We start from the raw sequence: 17,603 nt of genomic DNA, 5'->3' as shown, positions 1-17,603 counted from the left end.
TTTGCAAGTTTTTCTATCATTTTGTATAATAATTAATTTAATTTGCAAATATTTTCTAAGTATCTTTAAATAGTTTTCTAAGTACATGTTCTGACTAAATCAATAGTTTTTTGTAGTTTTTGATATACTATTACATAAAAAGTATTTATCTTATTTTATTAGTGATGCAGTGTTAATTGGGAGCAAGGTTTTGTACATAAGAGAAGGTCGTTTTCTACACGTTTTAACTGCATTTAGATATCAATATTCTTGTATTTATTTCCAAAATTATATACTTTTGGGTAATGTTTATTTGGAAATGATTTACAAGAAAATAATTACTCTTCTACTGTCCTTACAAATGATATTACAAAAAAATCTGTAAGGCACGTTGTTTAACTTTTGGAACATGCAGAATTACCAGATACAATATTATGTTCGTTGTATTTATTTTTGCTTGTTATTAACTATATCTTTTTGTTACTTTCGTTACACATTGAAGGTCGAGAGATGATATATTTCACCATCTATTAAGAAACACGCTAATTTATTAGAAGGTTATGGTTCTAACAACATCAATGCATTTCATAATTAGTTCGCTCAGTTGTCCAAAAAATGTAATTGTTTGAAATAATAAATTATTTCGTAATGTGTACTTTTATGTTCAAATTCTTCCAATAATCTTTAATAAAAATAATTAAAAGACTGGAACTTCATACTATTAGCTTCATAAATATTAAAATTAAGCTGATTATAATTGAAATAATTTTAAATTCATATAAGTGACAATAATTAATAAATTTTTTTTTTTTTATATTTATAAAAAATAGTTGTAAAAACGATCATTAAATATAATAATGATAAAGGAAATTGTATAAAAAAAACGGATAAGTGCAATTTACTTGTATTCTATACAGAAATAATAATCAAATTTAAATAAATTTTATCTAAAATTAGATTTTTCTTATTTACTATGTATAATTTGTAAATTATCTTAATGTTGGTCTAAAGTTTATTTAATAAATAATTATATAACTTATTAGTATTAGAACCACTATTATGAATGAAATGCATAGAAAATGAAAATAGTTGACACGATTCGTCCTTCATATTTAGTAGAACTCAAAAGTAGAACTGTTGAATATTAAAAAAAAATTGTTATTATGTAATGAATTTTTGTAAATCTACATATTTATAAATATTAAACATTAAACATCAGCCTTATTTCTAATTAATTTTAAAAAATAGATAAATTCTAATTTATAATTGAACTTTTTTTTGTAAGTTTGTACCAATTAAAATAAAACAGTAATAATGCACTTGATTACGTAAATTAGGTATTTAAATATATTCAAAAAATTTACTTTTAAAGATTTCTTAAGTAAACAAGTTTAGTTTATACCAGTTTTTTTTCTCAACTGAAAATACAAAACTTCTTCATGGACTTTTATAATGATTCAAATATTTCATTTATTGAAGTGGAAATGGACCAATAAAAATTTATCTTTAGTATTCCAATAAATATGTTTTTATTATCCTTTATTGTGTGCTAAATATTTATAGATTTACAATGTTCTGCTCTTATTGTAACATTGAATAGTTGTTTTCATGTCTATTTTCATAATTGCTCTTGTCAAATTTTAATTCTAATTACTAATTATTGTTAATTGTATTTACCTAATTTCGTTCTTGAGAGTAAAATCCAACTGACGAAGAATTTTATATGAAAATTCACACAAGAAGTTTACTACTAACAAATAAATAAAACTATATCACAATACTTTTAATGCACGTCGCGCACGCAATTAACAATTATTGTTTAATTCTATTATCGATCGTCGATGTTAATCAATTTCCCTTCTTGTTGTTGTTGTGAATTTTGCTTATCGGTCGGTCGGCCGATGTTTGGTACCCGAATGAAGTACCGCGAAGTTGAAGTTGCCGTTTAATCGGTACCGAAGAGCTGAAGTGGGGCAGACACAGACGGACGGTTGCGACTAGAAGCAGAGAGAGACGAAGAGCGTGGGTCTCTCCATACGCACAACCACATTGTGCAATTTCTTACGAAATTGTCGCACTCTAACTGTTTACCTCACATCATCACCATTGGCCCAATAATTTTCGATTGGGATTCCGCTTCTTTTGATTCGGTTCCGTTTTTTTTTTGTTTACACAACAAAGTGCATTTCTCTAACGGTACTCGACATGATTGCCGTCAAATTGGGATTCCACAACAATCCGAGCAATCAAGACGTTTTTAACGATCTTAACAGTCCCTTTTTGTTTCATATCTCTTTTGTTATACAACAATTTAAACAATAAACAATTACCAAACTTTAAAGTTACTTAACTAATAAAAAAAAGTTAAATAAAATAAATTAATAAGATCAATTTTCTTTAAAATACAAATTATTGCATAATTTTCAAATATAAAAATTCATATGCAATGTTATAAAAAAAATCTGTTATTTATCATCTATTATTTATTATGTTATTCTTTGAAAACATATATTTTACAATAATTTATTAAAATTTTTAAATTATTTTTAATTCATGTTTTTTTTTTAAATTTAATAGAAAAATATAGCTTTAAATAAATAAAATAGTAAATATAATTTTCTAATTTTATTACTGAAAATGTTATTAAAATAATTTGTTGACTGCCTGCATTTATCTTATTTTTATATATTTTTATACATTTTTTTGCTTCGATTTGACCACAATTAAGGTCAATACAAATTACTAAACAAAATAAATTACTTTTTTTTTGTCTACAATTTTGAATTGTCCAAACTTCTGTTAATAATAGTAAAAGATGATGATATTAACTTCTTTTTTTTCTGTTTCAGGTAAATATTCGAGGAAACGTATTTCAATGTAATGAATATGTATGAGTATTTTGTAAGTACATTATTCTATATTCGTTGCACTCGGAAATGATATATGTGACTTGGAACACGTATATTTTTATTAATAGCGAAAGTAGTACTTGAAAAAATAAACGTAGGTATTGCATACGTATATGGTTGTAGGGTTGCAATATGTAAATTTGTAAAATATTAAATATTTGTAAAATATTTTTCGGACGATAAGACACACCTTTGGACTATAAGACGCACCCAAAATTTGAGTCAATTTTTCTAACTGCGAACGGAATGTTTTCTTGTCTTTACTTAGCAGTTTTAATTGTTCCTCTTGTTTTCTCCATTCTCGAACCATTTGTTGGTGGTGGATCAAAATGTCTTTCTGCTGCTCTGTTTCCATATTGTTTTGCATAATTGATCACATTTAGTTTATACCTCACGTTATATAATTTTCTAAGGTTATGTACTTACATATTTTTTGTTTTATTTTCAAATTTAGAGACGATTTATTGAAAAAAAAAATTGAATGTTATCTTCGGACCATAACACGTACAAGACGTAAAATTTGAGTCTATCTATGTAAAAAGGTGCGTATTATAGTCCGAAAAACACAGTACATTTGAAATACATAAAATTATTCATTTGTCTACATTAAGGATTTAAAATGTTACTGATATTACATTACGTAATGTAAATTTGTAGAAAAATTTGTATTGCTTTATCTTTAATAACGTTTCTACTATTAAAAAACGTTTCTACTGAAAAAAATCTTGATACAAAAAAAGACAAATTAAACATTATAGAATTTTTTTTATTAAAATTCTTCCATTAATTGAAAGAGATTATAAACTTTTGAAATTAACGATTATATTTATTTCTTAATTTATTATTCTGATGTTTGGCCAATAAATTATTATTATTTATTTTTAACTCAAAAACTTGAATCTACATAATCGAAATTTCATATTCTAATTTATCATTGCTATGAAATTAATTCCTATACAGCTATAACTTAAAAACACAAGAAAGAATAGACAAATAGTTAAAAAAAAATAATATTAATTAAAAAAAATATATACACATTTTGTTGATTACTTTAATTAATTATATTGAAATCACCAATGAAACCACCAATTATTATATTCACAAATACAAGAAATTTAAATTAATCTCTAATACGTTTAAGCTTTGAACTTGAAAGAAAATGAATAAATACATTGAATCTTTCTAATTGAAATCTAAATAACTAAACGTAAATCATTTTTCTCGAAGAGATAGAAACATACTTTAGTATATAACTTAGTGGAATTGGAAAATGGAAAATTTCAATGTTGCGAAAAAGAGTATATCAACAGTTCTTCTTGTGGTCAATAAGCATATAAAGGGTGGTAGAAATAGGGCAGTAGATATAAATAGAAATACACCACCTCGCTTTGACGTAAGATGACAGCTAACATGTCGCGACCCTTTAAAAATGTAATGTAATATTTAAATTAAGAAACGTTTATATTAAATCTAAACACTTAGGATATTTCTTCAGTATTTGTTGATATTTCAGTGAATTTGCTTATAGGAAGAAAGTCAAAACTATTATCATTGTTATTTACAAAGTTTTTGAAATACTTTAAAGATTGCAGAAGAAATGGAACAATGAACGACACATTATGATAGCATTGTTCACAAGAACCTGCTAATGACGCTAGTGAAATTTCGAACTTTGTAAGATAGAATAAAAAAAAATTCAAACAAATAAATAATTTAAAAAAAAAATGGATTTATACTATTGAGACTTCAATACGTAATATAATAAATAATATGTACTAAACTAATTAGCCGTAATAATTTATTAAATAAATATAGAAGTGATAAAAAAAGTGAATATATCAAATTAGAAATGTCTAAAATTTTAGGTCATCAGATAATGTCATAAACCCACATCTTCTCAATATATATATATTTTTTAATGTTCTTCATTATAGTTTTTCTTTTAATTCATGAACGGTAATTCGATAACACCTTTAAATATATCGCTTCTAGTCAGAGGCCTGACATAATTCCATTTATCGTCATAACCATCAAACAGTTGCATCCACTTAAAAACAAACGCCTCGAGCGGGCACTCTGTAAACTGACGTACCAATAAGTGATCGTAATTTATGTAACACTAAATCATCCATTTTAATGAATGAAATAAGTCTGTAACTAATTTTTGAATATCTTTAATAAACTACTGCAATACCTCGCATAGTGCGGCTTCGATCTATCCTGATTTACTATATATTTATTCAGAAAAGTTTATTTTGTTGTTGTTTGTTTTATGCGCTTTTAACGTTATCGATTAGTCCGGTATTAAACAGTTCAGTAGATATTGGCGGAATGGTTTACTCGCACTGTGTGAGGTATTGTTGTACAGTGAATTCGGACTAATCAAAGCTACACTATGTTGTATTAAATTACATAAATAGAAAGAAATTGTTGAAATTTTGGGTGGACCATAATTTAAAGCCTTAAAAAGAAAGCCTTTCCCATTAAAAAGACAGCGACGAAAATGTTTTCTTAACAATTAAAAAAAAACGAATGAATTAATTACTTCCACTTTGTATCAGAGTCATTATCATTTTGCGGAACAATATGAAGAATAGAAAACGTCCTTTGTGAGATGAGACTGTTCCATTTAAAGCCATCAACGAAATTGCTGGATATCCATAGAAAGTTTTTTTTCTTGTAATTCTGTGCGTGTTTCGTATGAGAAACAATGGATGGACGAAATAATATCGATTATATCGATATTAATATTCGACTTGGATAATATTTTCTTGTGTAAACTGGACACTTTAACTGGAAAAGGAAATGCTCGAGGCGCGAACTTTTCGTTTGTTCCGGATTAGCGCAAGGAGGAGGCCTTCTTTTGCTGCTTGTTACACGACAACCGGCACGTCCTCAACGGTTATACAAATCCTTCTCTGCACATATACTCTATACATAAATACACACGTGATTACCGCATTTCTTCAAATGCTATTACAACAACAAAAGAGAGTGAAAGTGTTAGGTAATCGGTTGCGCAATTCGGTGGATCGTAACGATCCGTGTCTCAAAATTTATTCTTGCAAATTTATTCAGTGGACATCGCAGTTTATTTACTTGCTTAGTTCATCAAGAAGCACACTCAAATCATGAAGCAGATACTAGTGTTTCCACGCTAATCTTCATTAATGAATACCGCTCACACTTGTTACGTAGTCAGGTGTATTTAGTTTGTAAAAGAAATACTTTCTTTCAAAATCTCCGCCCCCCTTTCACATAGATTTCTCGTAGGCACTTTTTTTTTGTTCATTTCGTCTACCTTCCAATTCAATGTACATTTCTAATTTACACTTTTGAAATGTTTTATTTTTTCTAAACATTAGCAACAATTCAATTCACCAATTTTGAATAACTTAATTCATGTTATTGTTAATCAAACTTTTGAAAAACAACTAAATATTGAATAATTAGTAATAAAATACTTAAAAACAATAAAATATACGTACTATAATTAAGAGAGTACTAAGCCAATTATTATTTTATACTATTTTGTATAGTACAGTTTTCTTGAGTTCGATCCAATTCTAATTTACACTTTTGAAATGTTTTATTTTTTCTAAACATTAGCAACAATTCAATCCACCAATTTTGAATAACTTAATTCATGTTATTGTTAATCAAACTTTTGAAATACAACTAAATATTGAATAATTAGTAATAAAATACTTAAAAACAATAAAATATACGTACTATAATTAAGAGAGTACTAAGCCAATTATTATTTTATACTATTTTGTATAGTACAGTTTTCTTGAGTTCGATCCAATTGCATTGCATAATAATGGCTTGTTATGTGTTTTTCATTGAGAATCAAATGAAATCTAAAAAAATAATTTCCACCTGAGTAAGCAAACATTAACTTATTCTGAATTGAAAGAGTGATGATGTATGCGTTTTATCTTGTATTACTTTTGAACATGTATAAATATTGCTGAGATTATGATGTCATTTGTTAAGAAAACATTGCACTTAGAACTATTTCTAGTGATAGCTTTTTATATCATTTTATTATAATACTACAGTCATACCTCGGTTAAGGTTGCCTCTAAGGACGAAGTTCACAATTATCCGAAAACATTGGCAGTTCCTAGAAATAAGTCAATTTAAAGTTTGGCGCAAAATATGGACACAATTTGTACTAGAAATAGGAAATAACATCAATGCAATAGATGAAATTATCAAACAATGTCAACTAATAATTTTCAGTAAATGTCGGTGAAGAGTATAATAGAAATTTCTTGAATACGTTTATGATGATTTTCAGAGGAAGAACGATGTAATTTCGTTAATTAAGGTATGACTGTACAATAAATACTGTTTTCCTATCTAGAAGACAATCTAGCCAAGTAATTTCCTTAATGTCTTTTTATTGATAGATTGTAAATATCTTGAAACATAGATGTTACATAAAAAAATATATACCTTTTGCAATAAACTAACTGTTTTTCAGTCATTTGCCACAGCACGTTGCATAAATGTACTTAATATGTGTGCATTAATGGTCCTTATCTCAAACTGGTTGTAACTGTATACGTTTAGATGTAAATGCGCGCCATATACGAACGAATAGGTCGTTACGATTTCGAAGAAACCAGAATGGTGAGTATTGAGATGTAACGAAAGGCTGACCGAAAACTCGACCACAGAAGCATCAATCAGCCGCGATGATACGTTCATATAATTATCTTACGCATCTGTTTCGATGCGTAATAATCACACCACCGTTAGCATTCTTTTGGAACCTTCTATTTACCTTTTTGTACAATTATACTGTTCTTCAGTATTGCCGTTTTTCATCATTCAGCTGCAACCAAGCCTTTGCAGTAATTATACTAGTTCTATAAGTTTACAGTTAATATAGTTAGCTTATTGTTGGGTTTAATTTGATTTTAATGATTCGATTTATATATGAGCGTTGCACACGCAATGTTTGTAGTGTTGTATATTATTTTGAAGAAAACCTATTATCAAAGAACTCAACTAGCTATAACTTTAATCAATTATAAAAGCACAAACATAAATAAACTATATAACTTAGAGATATGACATGGAATTGTAAATTTTATTAATAAACATATAATTACTATTGACTAATAAAACACATTATAAATTTAACTACAAATGTTGGAAGTTTCTACTATAAATATTAACATGAGTTAAAACGAACTAAATTTCAAATTTGGTGCAATATGTTTAGTGAAGTATATAGACCGATAGATGGCGAATGAAGAGTAAGAAAGTAGATTTTTAGAAACTTAAATTATTTATTTATGCTTTTGAAACTATACAATTTGTTAACTGCAATTTAATCAATATTATTAATAGTAGGTTATTATAATTCCTCTATTGTTGGAATATTCATCATTAGCAATTGACGTTAGTAGGATTATTAATTGATTTATTTACATTAAGTGGATTATTACATTCTATTATTAATAATTATAAGTAAATTTGACTGGAGATAAAATTAATGGGATAAACTTTTATGTCACACGTTTACTTTTATAAAATGTAGTTAAGCTTTTATAAAATTACAGCGATATCTCGTATAGTGCGGCTTTCATTAGTTAGTTTTCACTATAGTACGGATTGAAAATGAATTGAGCAAAATAAAAATAAATTCTAAAAAATTAGTACACAAAATTTGTTATATGTATAAATGATAGTTTTTTTTGTTTTTAAACGGTTTAAACTCCTCGATTAGTCCGGTTTCAAAATGTCCGGTATATTGGGATACCCGATTATCCGCACTATTCGAAGTATTAGTGTACATTTCCAATTAAGTAATGGCATTTTATTTAAAATTTCTTTAAGTTATTTGAATATTTTTATTCGAAAATTTTGTAAGTTTTTTATTTAATACAAAAATCTTTTTGGATTCGTATCTTATCATAATTAAAATTGATGATATTTTCTTTATATTTTAATACGTGTAAGGAATAGATTTGTAATTAAAAAGTTATAAATATAATTTATTTAAAGAATGTCAATGCGATATTTGCGTATGTACAATTAAGCAGAAATACCAAGGTTCACAGAATACTCAAATAAATAAAATACGAAATTCTAAGACTTTACACACACACAAAAAAATAATAAAATTATCAACAAATGGAGCAAACCGGGTATTTTCGAAAATAATATTACTTCCCTAACTACCATAAGATAATGACTAGGTACATTAAGTAATATGAAAAATTATTAAAATAGTAATGAGGCAACTAAATATAATCGAAGAAGGGAATTGGCACATTGATGGATATTCAGGGTAACGGATCAACGTTATCCGGACGAGCGAATCTTGTTGTCCCAATCTTCCTTGATCATATCGGCGCCCTTTTCTCCAATCATTATAGTCGGAGCGTTGGTGTTACCGCTGACTATAGTTGGCATAATACTAGCGTCTATGACTCTCAAATTGTTAATACCGTGCACCCTTAAACGAGGATCAACCACAGCATCCGGATCCTCGCTTGGACCCATCTTGCACGTTGAAGTCGGATGGTAGATGGTGAATGTGAAATGTCGGATACTGCATTCCCAATACTCATCAGTATCGAATTCGTATTGCCTGCAACCGGGGAAGGGCATCTTATGCGGCCTTGAATTGAACCTCTGGAACGCTTGAGTAGCCGATATATTTAAAGCGATTCTAATTCCTTCGATTAAAGTTAAAACATCTTCTTTGTGCGTGAAGTAGTTGGGATTGATGTCAGGGTATACGTTGGGATCTTTAGATTTCAAACGCACCCAACCGGTGCTCCTGGGTCTCAAAAGCAACGGCAGCAGCGTCCAAGTTTCCGCTTTCTTCAATGGTTTGTACACAGTGTTGTAGACGCTGTCGCGAAGCCCTGTGATTTTCTTCACTTGCTCCCCATCGGAGTTGATGCTGCTCGGAGCGAAATGGTATTGTATATCGGGCCATAAACCTGACTCTGGCGCGTACTTAGTATTAACAAACGCTAAACCTTCGACGCCGCCCAAAGAAGTCATCGGTCCACGCTCCTTCAAAATATACTCTAAAGCCACAGCCATAGTTTGATACCGGTCTTTCTGGAACGTAATCGGATCATCCACTATAAACGTCAAACCGCCTAAGCCCACGTGATCCTGTAAATTGTGCCCAACCTTGAGATCGCTCAACACAGGTATCTTGAAATCCTGCAAATGTTCTTTGGGACCAACTCCGGATAACATGAGTATCTGCGGGCTACCAATCGCACCAGCCGAGAGAACAACCTCTTTTCTGGCCTTCACAATGTACTGTCTTCCGTTCCTCACGAACCTCACGGCGAAGGCTCGTTTCGATTTTGGGTCTATTAGGATCTTCTGCACTTGCGAGCGAAGGGCTATGTGCAGGTTCTTCCTTAAATGAACAGGTCTGAGGAAGGCTTTAGCCGTGCTGCATCTGGATCCTCTTCTGATCGTGCCTTGGGATAACATGAATCCGGTCTGCTTTTCGCCGTTCAGATCGCGCACCTCGTATCCCATCTCTTTGCCTGCTTGCAGGAACGCTATGGAGAGTGGCGTCCTCCAAGGTGATTCTTGAACTGTTAGATAACCTCCGGATTGATGGTACGGTGTTTTCGTTAAGTACGGATTTCGATTATCCTCGGATTTTAAGAAATAGGGAAGCACGTTTTCGTATTCCCAGCCGGTGTTTCCGTTCGCGGCCCACTGTTCGTAATCTCGTTTATTACCTCGGACGTAGATCATGGCGTTCAGGACACTCGATCCTCCTAAGACCTAATCAAAACCAAACAATTAAATTAAATATGTGAATATTAGGGAAAGGTTGCCTAGATTGGACCACTTTCGTAATTTCTATAGTGAATTTGCAATTAGGTTGCCTAGTTGACTAATACTAATACGAGCATCTTGTGGAGTGCACATAGTAATAATTTAACAATTACTTATTTTATTAAGAGACTGATTCTGGAAATTTGTTGTATTTACATATTGTTCTTATAAATTCATGTCAGTGTCAAATTAAATACAAAAAATCAATAAAGTAAAACCATCAACCATTTATTCAGTGGTCCATTCTGGGAAACTGGTTGCAATTGTCTAATATTTTTTATTTATTACTTTAAAGTACAGCAATACCTCGCATGGTCCGGTTTCTATCAGTCCGGATTCACTATAGCCCGGTTTACAAATTTCAAAACATACTAAATAGTAATTGAGCAAAAAAGAGAAAACTAAATAAATTATCGGTTTTTCTCTTGACTATATAAGTCTCGTTTTGTGCGGTTGCTTTTTGTATGTAATCCATTAGTCCGGTTTCAAAAAGTGCTGTAGACTATTTGTTTTGTCTATTTCATTTCTTTAATAATTTCGTTATTTTCTTAATAAAAAAGGGGTAGGTTGTCCAAATTCAGAAAACCTTCCCATTGCTTTACTTACTTTTCCTCTTGGCCAATTGCAACGGTCTCCAATCATGGCCAAGCAATAAGGAGAATCCCCGGGTGGAGACGTTTGATACATCCAATCCATTTCGCTCATTTGTACGTACCCCGCAAGAGTCGGTATATCAGATATCTCGTTCTCGTCTCCACCCGCCTCCAACAACAAAACAGTCCACTTTGGATTTTCAGACAGTCTAGAAGCTACAACAGCACCAGCAGAACCACCTCCAATGACGACGAAATCATATTCCCTGTACAACTGCAAACATTGAATTTCATTAATTAACAATAGTTCAAAAACATTCGAATCTCATCTACTAACCCTTCTGGCATCGGTCGGATGAGTCTCGGGGTCGTGGTTCATATATTTCATGAAAGCAAGACCAGCTGCGAATATTGGAACCAACCCAATTAATGTTACAGGACTCGCAAAATGCGCGATATGAGCGATCGGCCCTAATATTATAGCCATCGTTTACAACGTGTAAATAAATTGAGCAATATTCAATAAATAACCCAAAACAAAAATTCCTGCAAACAAAAACAATTTGAATAAAAATCAAGTTGTCGATGAGCTTGAGGATTAGCTTACAAAGGGCGAGGACGTCAAATCCACAAACCCATGTTAATCTCTTGGCGAATCGCTTTTGGTATGTAAGTCCTCAGTGAAGGTCCCTTATTCTGATACCTGTACACACTCCTATGTTTGTCTACACCAGTCTTGATGAAGAGATGTCTTCGAATGTAATCGCACTGCGACGTCAATGAAACGTAAATTTGACTCGCCTTTCCTCCGCCTCTGTCGTCTTCTTTCCTGTTTCCCTTCGATAAATCATCTAAGCCCATAGCATAGACTCACCAAGGATCAACTGAAAGTTCAATATTCTTATTAATTATTAGTGGTTCAAAAACCGGTTAATAAAAATAAACTGGTTTTAGATTCTAGAATTTTAACTAGAAATCATCGGATCATTAAAGGTTTAATTTTAAGTATTTAAATGTCAATATTTTTAATCGTTAAAGCTCAAAGTAAAACCCCTAAATATTATAACTAAATTTAATTTAAGTATTTTATATAATAGAAATTGGAAAACCGATTTTTTTTTTTGAAATACTGAAATTCAAAAAATTGTACAAACCCTCAAAATTAACTGCAACAACAAACTGTTGATTCTATAATACTAATAATTACTAGTATTCTCATTTTTTTTAATAACTACGTGCGATGGACAGCTCACAGAGAAAGTAGCATTAATTCCAATATTTTAGCTGATTATTGCTTTCAAAAAGTTTCACTCTTTTATATTTTCACGAATTAATTAATCTAATCGCGATCATAATCACACTCAATTATATTTCCACCACATTTTCTCTTCACTTTTCAACTGGCAGAATATTATATAAACGTGCTTCACCTTTTTATATTACATATTGCACAGTATTATGTAGTGAATACATTTTGAAAACGAAACTTGCTCCAAATTTATTTCAAATTTATAATTTTGAAATGATTACGTTATATTTAATTAATGGAAAAACATATATTTTAAGTATGTTTTACATACATTTTCATAAATAATTTTATGCAAAAAAATATAACAAATTGTTGTAATCATCTCGAATAGTCCGGACTAATAGAGGAACTGAATATATACGTTAGTGTACTAATTTTTTTAGACTTTGATTTTTCTCAATTAATTAATTTGTTTTTGTAATTTGTCGGACTATACGAGGCATTGTTGTATTTGATTACAAAAGTTTATTTTTTTTTGAACATATAAAATGCACAATTTCACTAATTTCTTTACAAATTAAAGAGATATACTATTATAAATCAAGTATTTTTTTAATATTTTATTAATTTTTAAAATATACCTTAAAAATGATAATTTAGGATCAAAAAAAATACATTCACTTTGGAAGGTCGTCAACAAGAAATTAAAGTTCAAAATGTGTTCAAAGTTCGTTATTATTTGACATTTTACACTAACCAAAATTATGCAACTTTTGCCAATTAAATAAATAATTTCATAAAACTTAAATATTTATTGAATTGATCAAAAAATTTAGAAATTCAATTAACAAATAATCTTATTAGATGAAAGTTGCGGTTTATCACGAGGCCGGTTTCTAATTAACACTAATTCAAGAAAAGTTGATAAATAAATACGAAAAGTATTTGGATAAAGTGACTATGAAATCAAAAATATAACTGAAACCTGTTGCAATTTGCTAATGAATTCTGGTATTATTGCCGTGCGAATGCTGAGAAGCAAAAGTTCTGACCCCAATGTTTCAAATGCATAACGTAGCGAGTAAAAGTGAATAGTTTTGTACGAGCAAGTGCGCCGGTAAACGACCTTGCCTCACTTTTCTCAAAAAAAAAATATAGAAAATCGTTTTTTTAATTCAATGAAATGTCTTCAAAACACAAGTTTAGATCTCTTATTGAATGAAATTAAGGTGTTTTAATATCATACATGTAGTTTAATGATTTTAATAAACTTGCCTGAATTCCTTGGGATTTGTATCCATTGTAATAAACCAATTGCATTAACATGTCGATGCAATTCAACAACAAAATTTTATTAAATTATAAGATTTCACTGCAGATGGTTGAATTAATCTACTTTCTTCGTGCGTTATTTTTTTTATTTATTTAATTAAATGATGGAGTGTAAGAAAAAGTTGTTGTTGTTTAAATAATTCAAAATTAAACACAAATTAGTTGAAATATTACACGGACGCGGTTTTCTTTAAATGCTCGGATCGTATGCGCGTTTGGTGGTTTTGATGGTTCTTGACGCAAAGGCGAACTTCAGTGAAATCCCATCCAGAACTATTCGAAACTCTCGGGTGGTGCGCGAATGTCTGCGCGTTTCGTCTCCGACCGTCACTTTCACCAACTATTTATATTTAATTTACTAAATATTTACCAATCATAAAAGGAAAAGCAATGCACAAATCAAATTAATTTAAAGAATAGATCCTCCTCATCTTTGATTTAATCAAAACAAATACACTTGATTACTCCAATTTTGTATTATTAAATTAATAGAAATTATTAGAAATAATAACATAATTTATAACTATTAGATAATTATTATTTCTTCATATCACTTATAGTTAATTAAATTTGCAACTAATTATTTTCATTTATTTTATGTAATTTTACATATAAAATATCGATTTTGTAAATTGATTTCTTCAAAAAAAAATTGTTAACCTTAATTAAATTTTCTCGAAGGTAACTATTAAAAATTAAGGTTTAGATAAAATGATTAATTGTTTAATTTTCATAAATTTTACTATATTTTAAAAATGAAATTAATTTGCCTTAAACTCAATTAAAAGCATATAAACTTGGCTTTTAAACATTTAAAATGTTATCTAGTCATCATAAGAATCAATTTAAAACAATTGTTTTGTTTATTGTGTTATTTCTAAAGACTGGAATAATAAATCTGGTGATTTTTGTAGTAACTATATGTAATTTGCACATAATTCAGAAACGCCATCTGTGTTAATTACATAATACTACATTCAGACTAGTTGTAATATATTAAATACGATATTTACAAAACTTGTAGTTTTACTAAAGTTAAGGAACGTTTATTGCTTGTATAGATGATCGATTTACTACATCAAAACGATAAAAGTTATTCCATATAGCAGCTATCACCTTATGTCAAAGCGAGGAACTGGTTGAGAAACGCTGCTATATAGTTATAACTCTTACATTTACCTTAACAATAGAAAACTTTTAAGTTTTATTAACTTTCCTCAGTTTAATTAAACCTTTTCACAGCATTTAATACCCATTTCCATGTCAACGGATGCAGACACTGAGATATTCGTGACCTTAAGACAAGCCGCAAAGTTCAAGCGGAGAAAGATTTCTTCTTATTTTCCATCCGTTTCTTTGGACTCTTATTTTTTTTCCTTGTTTGTTGTTAACTTGTATTTCTCGTTTTTTTTTTTCTTGACTCTCGACTGCGAAACTTTCTCCGGCGACTTGAGGTGTGCGATGAGGGGGACGAACAGAACAACGAATTGTACTACGATTCCAAACTCTACTTGCTCGTTCGAAATAGAAAACGAAAGTGTTTGACAAAAAAAATAAATTAAGTAACGAATAGGTGCTTTTGATTACGAAACGCGCGCACATTCTTTCGCAACGATCATTGTGTTTACTATTCTTCTTTATATTTCGTTTCATGTGAGTCGTGGATGAATGAAATATTGTTGATAATTTGAATAATTATTTGTACAGGTAATTAACATTCTTTAGGAATATAAGTTTGCATATTTTAGCATAATTAACTTATGTAAAATTAAATATATCGTTTAAAAATATAGTCAATAATCACTTATTACTTACAGTCGTTCGAACTAACATACAAATATCTGCAGTAACGTACAAAGTATAAGGTGACTGTGCACATAGTATGAATGTTAATGAATTTGTCTTGCAGATCAAATCAGGTGGTGACAGTTTTGTTTCTAAATCTCGATGGTAACGTGTACGTTCATGCAAACAATGAGATAAAACAAATATTTTAAAAGTCCGCATATTGAGTGCAACATATTCCCGACTAAAAACCTAGCATCTATTAAACTAGCTTTCTCATAATACTTATGGCCTGTTTATTTATTAACTAAGGAATTTGTCTATATGTAATTGGCACATTAATTAATTGCACTAATATAACAAAAACAAAATATTATGAAAAAAAAGTCGACGAGCAATTGTTTCATAGTTTATAGCTGTTTATAGTTTGATACTATGTACGTCCGAATTAACGTACAAATATCCGCAAGAACGTACCAAATATAAGGTGATTGTATACATATCATGAATGTTTATGCATTTTTCTTCAGTTCAAGTCACGTTTTTCTATTTAAATCATGACTTTATACTGTACATTCGTACGAATATTGAGACACAATCAAATAACCGCCTATTGAATCCAACCTATTCACTACTAAAAACCTAATAACATCTATTAAACTAGCTTTCTCGTAATACAACACTTCTGCCCTGCTTATTTAGTATCTAAGGTTCTTGTCTATCTGTAATTGCCTCATCAATCATTTTTGTATTCTTTCATACTCTCTCTTTTCATGGTGTTAATGTTATTTTCTCAATCTGCGACATGTTGACTATAAAACGTTTACAAGTGAAATTGTGATTATATATTTTTAGTGGTTTCATTATTATTAATAATAGAGAATTAATGGCATGAATGGTTTTCTTAATAAATTGTACACAGCACGCTATAAATAATTACAGTATGTGAAACAAAATGAATTCTATTCAATGATTTTATGATATTTGTTTGCAATTATTGCAACAATTATTTCAATTAATAACAGAGAAAACACACTTGACATCAATAGTTGCAATCGCATCAATAGTTTCTTCATCGCTTCAAATTTAAAAATAATAATAAAAAAAAGGCCTTTAGTGATCGAAGTATACACAATTATTCACATAATGAACCGAAATATTCCAACGTGATTTGCATTTATTTCATTCCATTTCTCAACAAGATGATCAACATTCCGAAAGTAACGGTATTTCTTTCTTTATTCAGCTTTATTTTATAGTCATTAACAAGTACTAAACTTCACTTTTAAATTAATTACAATGCTATGTTTGGGTATTTTTCATTTACGAGTTTTGAATTAATCAAAGAGTTAAATTTTATAAAATAATTTAGAAAAATTTGTAAGTAAATCTCTTTAGAATCATGTATTCTTCAACAAACGTACATGGTAATTGTAAGTACGAATAGTTTATTTAGGCTCTAATATGAAGGTATTAGCAATTTTGTGCCTCTCACCATTTTTTTTTGTAAATCAGTCAAAGTTGAACCATTTTTTTTTTCTTAATGGTCAAAAATTATGTGTCTTCAAAATACAATCAACCACAGTAATACCCCGAATAGTGCGGTAATCGATTCCGTCACTATCCTGCACTATTTGAAACCGGACTAATCGAAATATTTAACACCATATTTTTTAAGTAAAACAAAACAGAAAAGAATAAGTTTTTTTTTTAATATATAGAAATTAGAATATGAGAGAATAATAAATGTGGTGCTTCTTGTGCAAGAATATTTATTTCGTAAAGATGACATTAGAATAATAAAAACAAAGCTCATTTTAAATTTCGGTCAAGTTTAATGGGATTTACAATATATTGTATTACTTTCTATAAAATTGCATAAAGATCTTGCGAATTGTGCAAATATGCTGTTCT

The 17,603-nt window shown here is 29.5% G+C and overlaps 2 protein-coding genes across 3 annotated transcripts in view; one reads left to right on the top strand and one right to left on the bottom strand.

Annotated features, from left to right (window-relative positions):
• The window catches only part of LOC108565215 (flotillin-2), a 137,038-nt gene that overhangs the window by 77,994 nt on the left and 41,441 nt on the right, over nucleotides 1-17,603 (top strand). The gene's annotated exons all lie outside the window — the stretch shown is intronic.
• LOC108565236 (glucose dehydrogenase [FAD, quinone]) lies at nucleotides 9,146-11,717 on the bottom strand. Its single transcript, XM_017924585.1, has 3 exons — nucleotides 11,661-11,717; nucleotides 11,337-11,597; nucleotides 9,146-10,676 (listed from the first exon to the last, which is right to left on the bottom strand). The coding sequence occupies exons 1-3, from the start codon at nucleotides 11,709-11,711 to the stop codon at nucleotides 9,213-9,215; spliced, it is 1,776 nt and encodes a 591-aa protein (XP_017780074.1). The 5' UTR covers nucleotides 11,712-11,717; the 3' UTR covers nucleotides 9,146-9,212.

The sequence above is a fragment of the Nicrophorus vespilloides genome, unplaced genomic scaffold (assembly GCF_001412225.1).
Source record: "Nicrophorus vespilloides isolate i.1.1-1 unplaced genomic scaffold, Nicve_v1.0, whole genome shotgun sequence".
Classification (NCBI taxonomy): Eukaryota; Metazoa; Arthropoda; class Insecta; order Coleoptera; family Silphidae; genus Nicrophorus; species Nicrophorus vespilloides.
Note: the sequence above shows the minus strand (reverse complement) of the source record. Positions and strands in the feature narration are given on the sequence as shown.